Consider the following 18484-nt stretch of genomic DNA (forward strand, 5'->3'; position numbering starts at 1 on the left):
CGTGCTGGTTGGGGAATTCTGGGAATTGAAGTCCACAAGTCTTAAAATTACAGAGGTTGGACACCCTTGCTTTAGAATAGAATACAGCTGGAAGGAACCTTGGAGGTCTTCTAGTCTAGCCCCCTGCTCAAGCAGGAGGACCTATAGCAGTTCAGAAAAGTGACTGTCTAGCCTCTTCTTAAAAATCTCCAGTAATAGAGCGCCCACGATTTCTGGAGGTAAGCTGTTCCACTGGTTGATTGTCCTCACTGTCAGGAAGTTTCTCCTTAGTTCCAGGTTGCTTCTCTCTTTGGGTCAGTTTCCAACCATTGTTTCTCATCCTTCCCTCTGGTGCTCTGGTGAACAACCTGACCCCCTCTTCCTTGTGGCAGCCCCTCAAATACTGGAATACTGCTGTTATGTCTCCCCTATTTCTTCTTTTCTTTAGACTAGCCAAACCCAAGTCCCGCAGCCGTTCTTCGTATGTTTTAGTCTCCAGGCCTTTGATCATCTTAGTTGCTCTTCTTTGAATTTTTCCCAAACTCTCAACATCTTTTTTGTGATATGATGACAAAAATTGGCCTTAGAGTCTCCTTTAGAATCACCTTTGTTTGACAGTAAGACCTTCTAATTCTTGTGGAAGTTGAAGGAATCTATAATAACTTTAGATCTTGCCACGGTCTTATTGAGTACTGTTTTTACTTTGACACTATCAGCTGCACTATTTTTACACTTGATATTGATTTGATATTATGGTTTCCTTGTTGCTTCATAGCTTATGCTTATAAGTATAACTCTACCCTTTCCAAAAATTTATGACACTCCAGTTACGAGAAGGAAGAGAAAAAGTAAATGATTGTGCAAGTGCCTTGGCACTGCACTTTAGAAACAAATGTTCATGATGGGACAATCAGGCATTAGGAAATATTATTATTAGTAGTAAATATCTAATCTGCCAACTGCTCCACTTAAGCCATAGTTTTTCTTCTTGAAGATTCCACTACTGGTATTCGTAGCCAACAATGTTACTAGTCGTCTCTAGCACATTTTTATTCGCTTTTCCATCAATCTTGTCTCTCTGGCAGGCACTCTTACCTGAAATGCTGTTTTTATTTCAATAATAGGCAGAATTCAAGCGGTCAGTCCCTTGGTATGTAGATAGTAGAAGGCTGTCTTCCCCCCAGTTGTTGTTTGTGTAGCTCCGGCTTTAACACAGTGGCTGGTTTTTAGTTTAAGGAGCTGACTCTTAATGGGATTGCCTAGGACGGAGATCTTCAAACTTGGCAACTTTAAGACTTGTGGACTTCAACTTCTAGAATTCCTCAGCCAGCCCAGTCAGTACCTTCCCTTTACATAGATCTGATGCTTATAGAAAGCAACATCGTCTATGAACAGTTCTTTTTCAGTCCTTGTGTGCTTGTTCATGGCTGCTTAATCCTTTCTCCTCGATTGTGACTCCTCTTGTCTGGCCCTTGTTAATTCCATCTGCTCATCCTTCTCTATATTACCACCCAGATGTTCCAGCAAGCCATTTCCTCCCTGATGAAACTTACCACTCTCACTCCATGCTAGTTGGCCAAACTAAGACTGGTCCTCCTGAATTTGTTGCACCCTAGAAACCACCCACCTGCCTTTTGTAGTTGCAGGGAATCCTTCAGCATTCTCCTTTTTACCTCTTGCTTGCTAGTCTATTTTTTTCTATCTTAATGTTTTGTATTCTTAAAGCTAACCATTTCCTTGTCTTGCTTCTCATACTCCTACTCATTATCCTTTAACATCTTAAGTTAATATCTGCTCCTTTCTTTTCTCACCCATATGTATTCATACTTATCCACAGCCACACTTTTATGTCTTTCCTAACCGTATGATGAACAGTGGCAGGAACTGGGAATCTTTAGTCTAAAGAGAAAGACTAGGATTGACATGATAACAATAGTAATAGCACTTAGACTTATATACCACTTCACAGTGCTTTACAACCCACTCTAAGCAGTTTACAGAGTCAGCATATTGCCCCCAACAATCTGGGTCCTCATTTTATCCACCTCAAAAGGATGGAAGGCTGAGTCAACCTTGAGCCAGTCAGGGTCGAACTCCTGGGAGTCAGCAGAGTTAACCTGCAATACTTTTATTCTAACCCCTGTACCACCATGGTTCTAATATTTGATGAACTGTCTAAGAGAGGAAGGAGTCAAACTATTCTCCAAAGCACTTGAGAGCAGGGCAAGAAGTTGTGGATGAAAACTTAACAAAGAGAGATTCAACCTAGAATTAAAGAGAAATTTCCTGACTATTAGAACAATCAATCAGTAGAACACCTTGCCTTCACAAGTGCTCCAACACTGGAGGTTTTTAAGAAAGGTTTGGAGACCTATCTGGCATGGTATAGGTAGGATCTCTTGCTTGAGCAGTAGGTTGGACTAGAACAGGGCTTTTCAACCTTTTCACCCATTGTACCACTTTTAGGATATGGCAACATCCAAGTACCAGCAGTCACCTGGCAAGGTGTCAAAAACTTGATGACCCCCCCAAAAAAAGGAAAAAAGTGATGAACTACAGGTAGTCCTCAACTTACAACAGTTCGCTTAGTGACTATTTGAAGTTACAATGGCACTGAAAAAAGTGCCCCCCAAGCCACAGCCAAGCAAGACACCTTGCCTGCCCGCCCGGCAGCGCTCTTCCTCCTGTCCGAGGTTTTCATTGTTGTGAGCATTTCTGTTGAGGATTGGCAGCGGGGGTGGGGGTGTTTGGTTTTAATTCCCCCCCCCTCTGCTGGGTAGTTGCAGCAGGTTTTGGTCACTTCACATGACCCTGGGACACTGACTGTCATAAATATGAATCAGTTGCCAAGCATCTGAATGTAAATCACAAGACCCTGGAGATGCTGCAACATTCCAGCTGATCGGCGCTTCTTCTGGGCTCAGAAGCGTCAGGATCAGCGCCGAGGTCCAGCTGGAGCCTGGCGCTGATCCTGGTGCTTCTGCTGAGACCTGACAGCCCTGCAGCTCCAGCCATCTCTCGCTCAGGCTTGTGCGGTGTTCATTCCCCTCCCCCGCTACAAGTTTTCTAGGATGGTCGCGTACCACCTGCCAGGTGCCAATGTACCACAGGTGGTACCCGTACCACTGGTTGAAAAGCCCTGGACTAGAAGACCTCCAAGGTCACTTCCAACTCTGTTGTCCAAATTCTGTATTCTAACTCATATACATTTTATTTGGTTTGATTTTCCCATTTGAGAGAGGCTTCTTGCTTTCTAGAGGCCTCCAGTTTTTACTTCCTTACCAATTCCCTGCTGTCTACAAAGCATCTTTATCTCTTCCTTAATTTCTGTTTCCATTTTCTCTTCATCTCTCCACGTATTTTCTTTGTTTCTCTTTCCTCTGAGACTGGTGCAAGAAGAAACTAGCACTCAGCCTGCCAGCTTATACCACACCTTAATTTATTTATTTATTGTTCTGCTGTAACCAAATGGATGTTTTTTTACCCACATTTTTCCTTTTAGACTGACCATAGGAATCTCTGAGGAGCAAGACAGTCTCGAAGGGAGAAGAGATGTGAATTTGTGTTGGAAAGAAGGACTGTATACTTCAAAGGAGGAGAACAGGTGTGTACTTTAGGGGAACAAAAGAGAAGGTGTGGCCCCAGAAAAGAAGATAAAATCTTGTTTTAGCTTCATACACCTCCACCACCATTACTTTGTTTAGTGTTCTGAAAATTAATCATGTATTTAGATGAATCTTCCTTTACACTGGAAATATTGAATGAGGCCATGCATCTTTCTGTGAGTTGTTAATGCTGATCGTTAAAAGGTAGGAATTTTTTTACTCCAAATGAGCAAAACAAGATGATGCAAAATCCCAAAGGCCACAGCTTTGTTGAACAGCTACAGCTTTATTTGCTAAAGAAGTTCAAGGTTGGTTAAATCAGTTGTACCTTTCGGCTCTCATTGAGCAATAGATTCAGAAAAATTAACTTTTTAAAATGTATAATTGCATTTCCTTTTCTCCTTTGTTTGGCAATCTTTACTGAAAAACCAAAACTGGATAATTCCTCTTTACAAAGTGCCATAATGTCACAATTGCTGCAGCCAGAAGTCTAGATCTAGTGTATGATGCATATTTACTGAATATCATACAGTTGAGGATTCTCAGGTGTGTGCTGTCATTTATTGTTTCAACTATTGATCAGCTGCAAATATTTGTTTATTTTAAACGTTATTATGTTTAGAAACATGAGGGAGATGGATTGTCTAGAAACATTAAATATAAACAAACAAACAAATGTGTCCAGGTTTGGCTGATCCACATTACTTCATTCACATGTCTGCGTAGTTTTCTCAGCAAATAATAATAATAATAATAATAATAATAATAATAATAATAATAATAATAATAATAATAATAATAATAATAATAATAATAATAATAAAGTTGGAAGGGATCTTGGAGGTCATCTAGTCCAACCCCCTGCTCAGGCAGGAAACCCTATACCATTTCGGACAAATGACTGTCCAGTCTCTTCTTAAAAACTTCCAGTGTTGGAGCATTCACAGCTTCTGGAGGCAGATTGTTCCACTGGTTAATTGTTCTAACTGTCAGGAAGTTTCTCCTTAGTTCTAGGTTGCTTCTCTCCTTGATTAGTTTCCATCCATTTATGGAAGGCCTCCCCATTTCCTTCTTTGGAGATAGCTTTCCTATTTCCCAGTCTAGCCCATAGCCTTACCACTCCTGGAAGAATTCCCATCCAAGTCCTAACCAGCCCAAACCCTATTTGTCTTCTGAGGTCAGGTACTGCCACATGCTGAAGCCCACTGACTACTAGTGACTAAAACTGATGGGCAAGATTTTACAGTGGCTGGTTTTGTTTTCATTTCGGTCTCTTTCTCTCCTGCAACAGATCAGAGAGAAGGTGTGACTCCTGATCCTGGGTCCTCTTTGTTCCGATTGCTGCCATGCCTATTCTCCTCCCTGCATTCCTGGGTCTCTGCATCTGCCAACTGATTTCCAGTGACCTCTCTGAAAATGACACTGTGGTGATCACCAGCTCTGGATCCATTAAAGGCATGAGAGTCCTAACTAGGTCTGGTGCCGTAAATGCCTATCTAGGAATTCCATATGCTGAGCCTCCAGTAGGGAAACTGCGCTTCCAGAAACCTGTCCCACATCAACCATGGAGCCATGTCTTGGAGGCTACCCACTTTGGGAAGCCTTGTCACCAATGGACCTCTTTTAGCTATCCTTATTCAAGAATGTGGGTGGCCGGTAAGCCCCATTCTGAAGACTGTCTTTTCCTCAATATTTGGGTGCCTCACCCCCAGCCCTCCGTGTCAGTCCCTATCCTTGTTTGGATCCACGGTGGAGGATTTATTGTTGGTTCAGGGTCCTCGGTCTTATACAATGGGTCAACATTGGCTGCTACCGAAACTGTCATTGTGGCATCTATGAACTATCGGGTGGGGATCTGGGGCTTTCTCTTCTTCCCACCGGAAGCCCCAGGGAACATGGGCTTATGGGACCAATATCTGGCTCTGAAGTGGTTGAAGGAAAATGCAGCAGTCTTTGGGGGAAATGCCGATAAGTTGACTATCATTGGCCACAGTGCAGGAGCAGCCTCCGTGGGATTCCAGCTCCTCTCTCCTATAAGCCAATCCCTTTTTGGCCGAGCAGTGCTCCAGAGTGGAGCTCCCAATGCACCCTGGGCTTCAATGCCTCCTGAAAAGGCCCAAGAATATGCCCATTCTTTAATTGGTCTGTTGAAGTGCAGGAAAGGAAACCACAGTGCCATGATGAGCTGTCTCCAAAATAAGGACGTCGATGTGTTTCTGAATTTCAGTTCTTTTTTCTTACCCACCTTCGATGGGGATTTCCTTCCTGAAGATCCAAAGAGACTTCTAGAGAAGGGGACAATTCCAGCAAAGCCACTACTTATAGGTATTACAAGGGAGGATGGCACAGTCTTTATACCTCGAGTTTTGAACGATGTAGACGATGACAAAAATGAGACCTGGGAGCAGGTCATATCAGGTATAGACATTATATTACGAAGACATTTTGAAGAAGACATTATCAAGGCTGTAGCGCTTAAGTACAGTGAAGATAAACAAGGGCCGAATCCGAATCGACAGATCTTGGCTCATTTTAGTAGAGATCACTATTTTGTGTGCCCACTAATTGAAATTGCTGCAAGGATGGTAGCAACGAAGGGCTCTGTGTATGTTTACTCCTTCAATCACCAAATTTCGACTTCCATCTGGAAAGAATGGATGGGTGCAGCTCATGGAGTTGAGGTCCCTTTTCTCTTTGGAACCCTCTCATCACTCCCAGGACTCAATCAATCAGATGCAGAAGCTGACAGGGTACTAAGCCAACGAGTGATGCACTACTGGGCCCAGTTTGCCAGAAGTGGGTAAGACACTTTTGTGAGATGCAGTTAAGCATAGTACTAGGGCATTTCTTCTGTAAATCTGGGGCTCTGGTTTTTGTATTAGATACGCAGTATGGAGGAACTGGGTATGTCTAGTTTAATGAAAAGAAGGATTAGAGGTGACATGATAACAGTCTTCCAATATCTCAGGGGCTGCCACAAAGAAGAGGGGGTCAACATATTCTCCAAAGCACCTGGGGGCAGGACAAGAAGCAATGGATGGAAACTGATCAAGGGGAGAACCATCCTAGAACTAGGGAAAAATTTCCTGAGAGTGAGAACAATTGATGAGTGGAACAGGTTGCTTTCAGAAATTGTGGGTGTTCCAACACTGGAGCTTTTTAAAGAAGACATTGGACAACCATTTGTCTGAAATATGGTTTCTTGTTTGAGTAGAGGGTTGGACTAGCAGACCTCCAAGGTCCCTTCCAACTCTGTTATTTTGATGCTGAAATGACAGACAGTTTAACCAAAGTCAGTTTTGGCTCACATCAACTTCTATTCCTGAAGGAATGAATAGTATAAATCAGACATGTCAAACACAAGGCCCGGGGGCCGGATCCGGCCCGCGAAGTGGTTTCATGCGGCCCGCGAAGCCATCCTGGAAACAGTGAGGGAACGGCCCCCACTGCCTTGGCCCTGGCCCAGAGACCCTCCTCCTGCCAGAGACCCTCAGATCTGTCCCACTCCTGCCCAGGCCCCCATAGGCACCCTTGATGCGAACGGTGTAGAGCTGGCCACGCCCACCCAGTAGGCCATACGCACCCTAGCCACGCCCACCCAGTAGGCCATACACACTATAGCCACGCCCACCCAGTAGGCCACACCCACCCAGGCCATACCCACCCGGCCCCCTGACGGCAACCACAATGCTGATGCGGCACTCAATGAAATTGAGTTTGACACCCCTGGTATAAATGTTTCTCCAGGCACTGTGATCTGACTTGTGGCTGACTTCCACTACAGAAAATAATTGATTTAGAAATAAACAAAACTAATATCACTTGAAAATGCTCGTCAGGAGGGAATGTGAATGCCAATCATTCTGTCCTTAATCTTGCAGTTCAAATTGACTGCTGTCTGTAATCTGATCATTTTATTTCCTTGAATAGGAATCCCTCCAAATTCACATCTGGTGAAGTTCAATGGCTGCGTTACAATGCTACTGAACAAAATGTCTACCATATCAGCACCGAGGCACCGCAAATCATGCAGTTTTTGCCACGTGAGCAGTGCAACTTTTTAGCAACCCACATTTATAACACAACAGGAATTGGTGAGTTACTGCTCCAGCTCGAATCACTTCACATGATTGATTTTTTTTTTCTTCCTGTCAAATTATTGAAAGAAAAATCTTCATCAGGGTCCAGTCCAAGCTGAGAATAAACAAAATGGAGACTGCTTTAGAAAGAAGGTTGCAGTTTATTGAAGAGGAGAAGCCGACAGAAAGATGGCTCTGGGGAAAAAAAACTGATCACATGGAACAGAGTGGTGGGTTTTTATACCTTCCAGGTCTCTTGAAGTTGTTTCCTGTTCCTGTTTGAGGCTTTGTATTTCCTGTGTCATGTACTTTGATCTGAGTCTGAGTGTGCCCCTTTGGTATTGGTGGGTTAATTCTATTATGTCCCGTCTTAGAGTTTGGGTGGGGTATGCAGATTTTGGTAGAGGACAGGAAGGCCTGGAGGAATGTTGTCCATAGGGTCGCGATGGGTCGGACACGACTTCGCAGCTAACAACAACATGCAGATTTTAAGGGTCTTTGTCTCCCTAATTTCTTCAGTTTCTAGCTGGAAGGCTCCAACCGTTCTGAAAGGATTATTGAATTTGCATTTCTAAAAGCTGGCCTCTGCCTAGGAGGCTGGGACTGATTTCTGGAGGCTAGTTTCTGTCTTTTGTTTTAAAGATCTTTTCCGTTATTCCCTTGGGGAAATATATTCTGCCTTTTTAATATTCCCCAGAATATTTCTTTCTCTGAATTCTTCCCTCAGAATGTAGTTGCAAAAGATAAATTTGATCTCAGTTGGCCCCCCAGAATGGGTTATTCTGGTGTACAGGATGTTTTGTCATGTATCACTAGTCTTATGCCACCGAATTATGCCATTTGCCTGAAATGGTATAGGGTTTCCTGCCTGAGCAGGGGGTTGGACTAGATGACCTCCAAGGTACCTTCCAACTACTTCTTCTTCTTCTTCTTCTTCTTCTTCTTCTTCTTCTTCTTCTTCTTCTTCTTCTTCTTCTTCTTCTTCTTCTTCTTCTTCTTATTATTATTATTATTATTATTATTATTATTATTATTATTATTATTATTATTATTATTATTATTATTATTATTTGTTGTTGTTGTTGTTGTTGTTGTTAGTTGCGAAGTCGTGTCCGACCCATCGCGACCTTATGGAGAATGTTCCTACAGGCTTTCCTGTCCTCTGCCATCTTCTGGAGTCCATTTAAGCTCACGCCTACTGCTTCAGTGACTCCATCCAGCCACCTCATTCTCTGTCGTCCCCTTCTTCTATTGCCCTCAATCTTTCCCAGCATTAGGCTCTTCTCCAGTGAGTCCTTCCTCCTCATTAGGTGGCCAAAGTATTTGAGTTTTAGCTTCAGGATCTGGCCTTCTAAAGAGCAATCAGGGTTGATCTCCTCTAGGACTGACCGGTTTGATCGCCTTGCAGTCCAAGGGACTCGCAGGAGTCTTCTCCAGCACCAGAGTTCAAAGGCCTCAATTCTTTTGCGCTCAGCCTTTCTTATGGTCCAACTTTCACTGCCATACATTGCAACTGGGAAGACCATAGCCTTGACTATACGCACTTTTGTTGACAGGGTGATGTCTCTGCTGTTTAGTGTGCTGTCTAGATTTCCCATGGCTTTCCTCCCCAGGAGCAAGCGTCTTTTAATTTCTTGCCTACAGTCCCCATCTGCAGTGATCTTGGAGCCCAGGAAAATAAAATCTGTCACTACATCCATTTTTTCCCCATCTATTTGCCAGGAATTGAGAGGGCCAGATGCCATGATCTTGGTTTTCTTAATGTTTAGTTTCAACCCAACTTTTGCAGTCTCCTTCTTCACTCGCAACAAGAGACTCTTCAGTTCCTCTTCACTTTCTGCCATTAGAGTGGTATCATCTGCATATCTTAGGTTGTTGATATTTCTTCCAGCAATCTTAATTCCAACTTTTGATTCATCTAGCCCTGCCTTTCTCATGATGTGCTCTGCATATAAGTTAAATAGGCAAGGCGACAGTATACAGCCATGCCGGACTCCTTTCCCAATTTGGAACCAATCAGTGGTTCCGTGTCCAGTTCTCACTGTTGCTTCTTGGCCCGCATATAGGTTTCTCAAGAGACAAATAAGATGTTCTGGTACTCCCATCTCTTTAAGAACTTGCCACAGTTTGTTATGATCCACACAATCAAAGGCTTTAGCATAGTCAATGAAGCAGAAGTAGATGTTTTTCTGGAACTCTCTAGCTTTCTCCATGATCCAGCGTATGTTGGCTATTTGATCTCTAGTTCCTCTGCCTCTTCGAAATCCTGCCTGTACTTCTGGTAGTTCTCGATCCACATACTGCTGGAGTCTAGCTTGTAGAATTTTAAGCATAACTTTACTAGCATGAGAAATGAGTGCAATGGTGCGATAGTTTGAACATTCTTTGGCACTGCCTTTCTTTGGAATTGGAATGTAAACTGATCTTTTCTAATCCTGTGGCCACTGTTGAGTTTTCCAAATTTGCTGGCAAATTGAGTGTAGCACTTTTACTGCATTGTCTTTTAAGATTTTGAATAGCTCAGCTGGAATACTGTCACCTCCACTAGCTTTGTTGTTGCTCAGCTTTTCTAAGGCCCACTTCACTTCACATTCTAGGATGTCTGGCTCGAGGTCAGTGACCACCTCATTGTGATTATCAGGGATGTTAAGCTCATTCTTGTATAGTTCTTCTGTGTAATTTTGCCATCTCTTCTTAATCTCTTCTGCCTCTGTTAGGTCCCTGCCATTTTGGTCCTTTATCATGCCCATTTTTGCATTGAACGTTCCCTTCATCTCTCCAATTTTCTTGAAAAGATCTCTGGTCCTCCCTATTCTATTGTTTTCTTCTATTTCTTTGCACTGTTCATTTAAGAAGGCATTCTTATCTCTTCTAGCTATTCTCTGGAATTCTGCATTCAATTGGGCGTATCTTTCTTTTTCTCCCTTGCCTTTTGCTTCCCTCCTTTCCTCAGCTATTTGCAAAGCTTCCTCAGACAGCCATTTTGCTTTCTTGCATTTCTTTTTCTTTGGGATGGTTTTGGTTGCTACCTCTTGTACAATGTTGCGAACCTCTGTCCATAGTTCTTCAGGCACCCTGTCTATCAGATCTAATTCCTTAAATCTATTTGTCACCTCTACTGTATATTCAATGGGGATATGATTTAATTCATACCTGACTGGCCTGGTGCTTTTCCCTACTTTCTTCAGTTTAAGCCTAAACTTTGCAATGAGAAGCTCATGGTCTGAGCCACAGTCAGCTCCTGGTCTTGTTTTTACTGACTGTATAGAGCTTCTCCATCTTTGGCTGCAGAGCATATAGTCAATCTGATTTCTGTGTTGACCGTCTGGTGATGTCCATGTGTAGAGCCGTCTCTTGGGTTGTTGGAAAAGAGTGTTTGCTATGACCATCGTATTCTCTTGACAAAATTCTATCAGCCTGTGCCCTGCTTCATTTTGTACTCCAAGGCCAAACTTGCCTGTTATTCCAGTTATCTTTTGGCTTCCTACTTTAGCATTCCAATCCCCCATGATGATAAGGACATCATTTTTTGGTGTTAGTTCTATAAGGTGCTGTAGGGCTTCATAGAACCGGTCAATTTCATCCTCTTCAGCACCGGTGGTTGGGGCATAGACTTGGACTACTGTGATATTGAATGGTTTGCCTTGGATTCGAACTGAGATCATTCTGTCATTTTGAGGATTGTATCCCAGTATTGCTTTTCCTACTCTTTTATTGACTATGAAGGCTACTCCATTTCTTCTGAGGGATTCTTGCCCGCAGTAGTATACCTGATGGTCATCTGAATTAAATTCACCCATTCCTGTCCATTTTAGTTCGCTGATACCTAAGATGTCGATGTTCAGTCTTGTCATCTCTTGTTTGACCACGTCCAGCTTGCCTTGATTCATGGATCTTACATTCCAGGTTCCTATGGAGAAAAAATCTTTACAGCATCGGACTTTCCTTTCACCACCAGACATATCCACAGCTGAGCGTCCTTTCGGCTTTGGCCCAGTCGCTTCATTCTTTCTGGCGCTACTAGTACTAGCCCTCTGCTCTTCCCCAGTAGCATATTGGACGCCTTCCGACCTGAGGGGCTCATCTTCCAGCGTCATATCGTTTTGCCTTTTGGTACTGTCCATAGGGTTTTCATGGCAAAGATACTGGAGTGGGTTGCCATTTCCTTCTCCAGTGGATCACGTTTTGTCAGAACTCTCTGCTATGACCTGTCCGTCTTGGGTGGCCCTGCACGGCATAGCTCATAGCTTCATTGAATTACGCAAGCCCCTTCGCCACGACAAGACAGTAATCCATGAAGTATTTATTATTATTATTATTATTATTATTATTATTATCCAAATATTTTGGATTATGTCTTGATTAAACTTTGATTTAAATTTCGAGTGGCTTGAAAATGGACTAAGCAGTTGTATCACTTTTAAGGATTTTATTTTACTTTAGATTTTTTTTATCCTGTATTATTTTTTACAAATAACTCCAGGCAGAAAACATACCTAATACTCCTTCCTCCTATTTCCCCCACAACAACAACCCTGTGAAGTGAGCTGGGCTAAGAGAGAGAGAGAGTGACTGGCCCAAAGCCAGACAGCTGACTTTCATGGCTAAGGTGGGACTAGAACTCCCAGTCTCTCGGTTTCATTCCTAGCCTTATGCCACTGAATGGTATAAATCTGAATATTTTGGTTTATGACTTGATTAAACTTTGGATAGCTTGAAAATGGACAAGGCAGCGATGCTATTTTAAGTAGGGTGATATTTTATTTATTTATTTTAATTCCATTTATAACCCGCCCTTCTCCGAAGACTTAGGGCAGCTTACAATCTAGGAAGCACAACTCAATGTGCTTAGCAATAGCCTTCATTCTATGTATATGCCTGCTTATTAGGGCTTTCGGGGGGCCCCCAGCAGCATTTTTACAAAGTCAGCTTATTGCCCCCAACAATCTGGGTCCTCATTTTACCTACCTGGGAAGGATGGAAGGCTGAGTCAACCTTGAGCCTGGTGGGACTCGAACCTGCACTAATTGCAGGCAGCTGGTGTTACTTAAGGAGGCATTAGCCCACTGCTCCACCAAGGCGCTTTTGCTGATTTTGCTATTTTGCTGATGTTTCTGCAAAATATTTGTATAAGGAAACTCCACTGAACTCTGGTGTTTTTGTATCATTACTACTGGATATATATTGTGGAATCGCTGACAGTTACACATTAGTGGCTCTAGTAGTTCCTTTTCTTTTTCTCTTTTCCAAATGCAGCATAAAGAGTTTTTATGCAACATCAGACCAAACCGAGAACAACAACTGACCAGAATTTAATGAAAGGAATTCTCAGGCAATTTTACTGTGAAGTGTGTACTGGAAAATATAATAAAGGAGATATACGGAGAACTGAAAGTGGATGTGAATGGAGAAGATTTGCTTAAAAAATCATACTCAAATAAAAGAGTGAATGAAACTTCAGTTGCATGGTTTTGTGCAGTATACAAATAGTCCTCGACTTACGACCACAATTGAGCCCAAAATCTCTGTTGTTAAGAAAGTTGTAAAGTGAGTTATGCTCCATTTTATCATTTTTCTTGCCACAGTTGATGAGTGAATCATACAGTCTGTCAGCCGTCCCAACTTGGTTAGTTAGAAAAGAAAGACTCTTGCATCCATTGTAAATGAAAGTATACTTTACTAAAGCCAAGTGGTTACAGAGAAGCAAAGCCGGATCTGAAGTTTTGTGCCCAAAGCTTCTGATTAACTTTTCCCTTCTCCCCACTTTTCCCCTGGTTCTCTCAAAGTGTTCAATTACATTCAGACAAATTGTTTTGGTAACAGTCCCTGGCTTGGTGGGCTGCAGGGTTTCCCATTCCATTCCATGACCTTGGAGTGGACAGCGGCTCCCACTGGGTGGCCCAAAGAGTAATTTCAATTGCCCTCATACCAGCCTTTACCTTCCCACAACTCCCTCCCCCCATTGCTGATGGCTGACTGGCATCTGCCAAAGCACCACTGACACAGCAGAACGACAGTCCTGACACAATTGTTGAGTTAGGAACATGGTTCTTAAGTGAATCAGGCTTCCGCATTGACTTTGCTTGTCAGAAGGTCACAAAAGATGATCATGTTATGACCGGGGGTGGAATACATAAGCAACACCGGCGAATACAAGGACTTGAATCCCTTTTATTAAATCAACCTTCCCCCGAATCCCCACAGTTCACCTTAAGCCCAAGAGCAAGGCTCTAACATGCGCACACACCTCAAGCAGTTCCTTGAAGCTAGCAGTCCGAGAGAGAGAGAGAGAGAGAGAAGCACAGTTCTGAAAGCAAAAACAGTTCAGGAAACTTGATCACGTGCATCTCCATCTGACAGAGAGTTCGCTGGGGCCACGGCCCAAACCAGAGCCGAGCTGGGTCACTGTGGACTCACACACGGCAAGGCTAGGCAAGGGCAGAACAAGGCAAAGCAAAGCAAAGCAGAGACTGGACAGCCATTGGTCTGAAATGGTATAGGCTTTCCTGCCTGAGCAGGGGGTTGGACTAGATGACCTCCAAGGTCCCTTCCAACTTTATTATTATTATTATTATTATTATTATTATTATTATTATTATTATTATTATACTTTTATTCATAAAACATGAAACTCAGTCAACTGAACACTCAAATTGTGTGGCATTAATGGTTGACACGGGTTGCTGCCAGAATCCTAGGTATCAACCAGGTATCTCCTTAAAATGTAAGATGTTCTGAGTAGCGCAGTTTTTATTATTATTATTATTATTATTATTATTATTATTATTATTATTATTATTATTATTATTATTAAGCAGAGCAAGGCAAAGCAAGGCAGCATCAGTAACAGCAAGGCCTCTTGAATCGTGGCAAGTATTGCTGGCAAATACAACACTTGTTCCCGCCAAAAGCCCCTCCCCACTTAAATCCTATTCTCCAGGTGAGTCTTGTGAAAAGGGGTGGAGCTCCCTCCTCCGGAGTAGTGGGGTTGCCAAGCACTGATTCCACCTCCTCTCCATTCTGTACGCTCGGGGATTGGGGCAAGGGAGGCAGTTGCTCATCTCCTGAGCTCTGTCGCTCCTCTGCTCTGTTGCCTGCCCTTTCCATCTCCTCCCCCTTGCTCGGTCATCCTGCACCCTCTCTCCCTCTCTCCTGCGACCCTTCTGAGGTCCAAGGAACCCGGGACTTCCTCATCCTGCTCCTCCGGTCATTCCTTCTGGGCCAGAGAGGCTGCACTGTCTTCCTCCGTCAGCCCTGGCTCCATCTCCTCCTCCTCCTCCTCCTCCTCCTCCTCCTCCTCCTCCTCCTCCTCCTCCTCCTCCTCCTCGGAACCAGGTTCCGACAGAGCCATGATAGATCACATGACCCCAGAACACAGCAACTGTGATAACTGTAAACCAGTGACCAAAGATACAAATTTTGATCATGTGATTATTAGCAGGCTATTGTCATAAGTGTGAAAAACAGTCGAAAGTCACTTTTTTCAGTACAGTTGTAACTTTGAATGGTCACTAAATGAATGGATGTAAATTAAGGACTACCTGTAGTCTTAACTTCACTGACTGACAACCTACCTTTGTCCTTTTGATTATTATGTAAATGCCTCCCTAAAGACTCCTGTGTAAGTCAATAACTTTAATTATGAGCCCTTATGTCTATCAGAATAGAATAGAATAGAATAGAATAGAATAGAATAGAATAGAATAGAATAGAATAGAATAGAATAGAATAGAATGGAATGGAATGGAATGGAATGGAATGGAATGGAATGGAATGGAATGGAATGGAATGGGATGGGATGGGATGGGATGGGATGGGATGGGATGGGAATAGAATGGGATGACGGGATAATATTATAATAATAAGATCCAATATATTTAATGAATAAAAAGACAAGCAGAAATTTTGACAGATATCTTATGCAAAATTCAAGAGTGCACAGAATTATATAGCTGGAAAGGACCTCAGAAGAAGCTACCTATTACATTGGCTTACAGTTTTTAGCATCAAGAAACTCCTTCCAATATTTAACTTGAATTTCCTTCTCTATAATTTCAACCTATTGGATGGAGACATGTTCTCCTGAGCAGCAGAGAACAAGTCTACTAACATTTTCAATATTTGAAGACTGCTATCCTATCTTCCTTCAGTATTCTCTTCTGCAGGCTAGACACATTCATCCATCATGTAGTAGCCCTCCTCTGAACTATCTATGGTTTGTAAATTTGTCAAAGTCCTTTTTACATGGCATTGAGGTGGCAGAACAGGACACAGTATTCCAAACAGGGTCCAACCAAGGCAGAGTAGAATAGGACAATTACTTCTTGAGATCTGGATTTATGCTGCTCTTAATATATCCCAGCAGGGACACGGTGGCTCAGTGGGTTAGGACGCTGAGCTTGTCGATCAGAAGGTCGGCAGTTTGGCGGGTTGAATCCTGAGTGCCGCGTAGCAAAGTGAGCACCTGTTACTCGTCCCAGCTTCTGCCAACCTAGCAGTTCGAAAGCACGTAAAAATGCAAGTAGAAAAATAGGGACCACTACGGTGGGAAGGTAACAGCGTTCCATGCGCCTTTGGCGTCTAGTCATGCCGGCCACATGACCACGGAGACATCCTTGGACAAGCGCTGGCTCTTCGGCTTTGAAACGGAGATGAGCACCAGCCCCTAGAGTCGGAAATGACTAGCAACAACTAGCACGCATGTGCGGGGGAACCTTTACCTTTTTTACCTTTAATATATCCCAAAATAACATTTGCATCACTCTTTGTTCTCTTCATCCACCTACTCAGGAGAGACATTATACTGATTAACAATATTAAAAATTCTGCCTCCAGATTTCAGTTGTGTGGGTTAGTTTTGGTTACTCAGTAATGCAGAAAATGCCCATTAGCAATTTTAGGTATCATTTAGACTTCTGAAAAAATAGTTCATGGCCCAGGATCAAAATAATAAATATGTTCATATCAATGATATTCAAACGGACAATTATTTATAATCAGAAACTTAGCAAAGTGGGAATGAACCCCAAACACAGTGATTGGCCCAAGGTCACCTAGCTGCTTTTATGCCAATGGCGGGACTAGAACTCACAGCCTCTGTTTCTAACCTGGTGCCTTAACCACTAGAACAAAATGATTGTGGGTTGTTTTTTTTTGTCAATTATTATCTTTTGTGGTCTCTTTCTTTTATCATACTTTCTCTCCTGCAAGGGGCTCAGCTTATTTCCTCAAGCCATTCTAACTGATTTGGGCATACTACATTGGTTTTGATTCAATCATTTTTATATGGTTAATCAACCAAAGAAGTATAGGAGTAAGGAGTAAGGGCTTGCTGTACTAAATCATATGTTTATAGCATACTTACTTGCTCTAAGAGACACAGCACGAAAGGAAAAGGGGATGAGGAGAGAGGAGGGGAAAACAGCAGGCATGAGTTCCTAAAGTTCAGGAAACAAATAAATCAGAATCAAACTCAAAGGAAAGGTTGCTTCTTCTAGTAGTCTCAACAACTGCAATTAGGAGGTGAAAGGTTTGCCTCAAACTAGGATGGGAAAATACTATAATCCTGATTCCTCTTTCTCAGCCAGTGTTAGACAACAAACTTTTCTGCTAGTTGTACTTCAGCTTCCAACATGAGTATGGTTGAGTACCGTACATATATTTGAGCTCTTCATGTAATCCACCTGAGAGGAAGCAGATGGAAAGATTTTCATCCAAACTGCCAATATTGTTTTCAGCCTTTAGAAATAATTTCTGTTCTCTTGCTTCCTCTTCTTTGTTGGATTGTTAGAAATAATTATCAGCAAGTTTGGCATTGCCAAAGCAAGCTCTAGGTCAGGGGTAGGCAACCTTGGCTCTTTTATGACTGGTGGACTTCAACTCCCAGAACTCCTGAGCCAGTATGGCTGGCTCAGGAATTCTGGGAGTTGAAGTCCACCAGTCATAAAAGAGCCAAGGTTGCCTATCCCTGCTCTAGGTGCTCTGATCGTGTTAAAAATATCTCGCCTTTCTTCCAGATAACTGCTTTTTGGTACTGGTGGGTGACCATAAGGATCCTCGATCCCCTTATGTGGTCTGGTAAAATTATCAGAACAGAACAGAGTTGGAAGGGACCTTGGAGGTCCTTCTAGTGACTAGAAGGACCTCCAAGGTCCCTTCCAACTCTGTTCTGTTCTGATAATTTTACCAGACCACATAAGGGGATCGAGGATCCTTATGGTCACTAGAATCTAGTCCAACCCCCCTGCTCAGGCAGGAAACCCTATACTATTTCAGACAAATGGTTGTCCAATCTCTTCTTAAAAGCATCCAGTGTTGGAGCACTCACAATTTCTGGAGGGAAGTCGCTCCACTAATTAATTATTCTAAGTGTCAAGAAATTTCTCCTTAAATTCTAGGTTGCTTCTCCCCTTGATTAGTTTCCATCCGTTGCTTCTTGTCCTGCCTTCAAGTGCTTTGGAGAATAGCTTGACTCCCTCTTCTTTGTGGCAGCCCCTGAGATATTGGAACACTGCTATCATATCACCCTTCATCCTTCTTTCCATTAATGCTCCAACACTGGAGGTTTTTAAGAAGAGACTGGACAGCCATTTGCCTGAAATGGTATAAGGTTTCCTGCCTGAGCAGGGGGTTGGACTAGATGACCTCCAAGGTCCCTTCCAACATTATTATTATTATTATTATTATTATTATTATTATTATTATTATTATTATTATTATTATTATTATTATTATTATTATCATTATTATTAAACTAGACATGCCCAATTCCAGCAACTGTTCTTGATCCAGTAAGATCATTCCAGGTTTCAGAGATTTTGT

General features: G+C 42.6%; 1 protein-coding gene across 6 annotated transcripts in view; it reads left to right on the forward strand.

Moving 5' to 3' along the window:
- Positions 1 to 3474: 3474 nt before the first annotated feature.
- LOC310636297 (cholinesterase-like) overlaps positions 3475 to 18484 on the forward strand; it is a 30221-nt gene continuing 15211 nt past the window's right edge. For 2 of the 6 annotated variants that reach the window (XR_014491676.1, XM_083356009.1), the window contains exons 1-3: positions 3475 to 3583; positions 4876 to 6380; positions 7515 to 7678. Coding sequence is in view for 3 of the 6 variants with exons in the window: in XM_083356009.1 (XP_083212135.1) it covers positions 4931 to 6380; positions 7515 to 7648 (1584 nt within the window). In the remaining 3 variants the exon portion in view is untranslated. Of the gene's footprint in view, positions 3584 to 4875; positions 6385 to 7514; positions 7679 to 7765; positions 7894 to 12919; positions 13093 to 18484 lie in introns of those variants that run through there. The other 4 variants (XR_014491677.1, XR_014491678.1, XM_083356007.1 and 1 more) reach the window with 4 other exon arrangements.

The sequence above is a fragment of the Vipera ursinii genome (assembly GCF_947247035.1).
Source record: "Vipera ursinii genome assembly, chromosome: 2".
Taxonomy (NCBI): Eukaryota; Metazoa; Chordata; class Lepidosauria; order Squamata; family Viperidae; genus Vipera; species Vipera ursinii.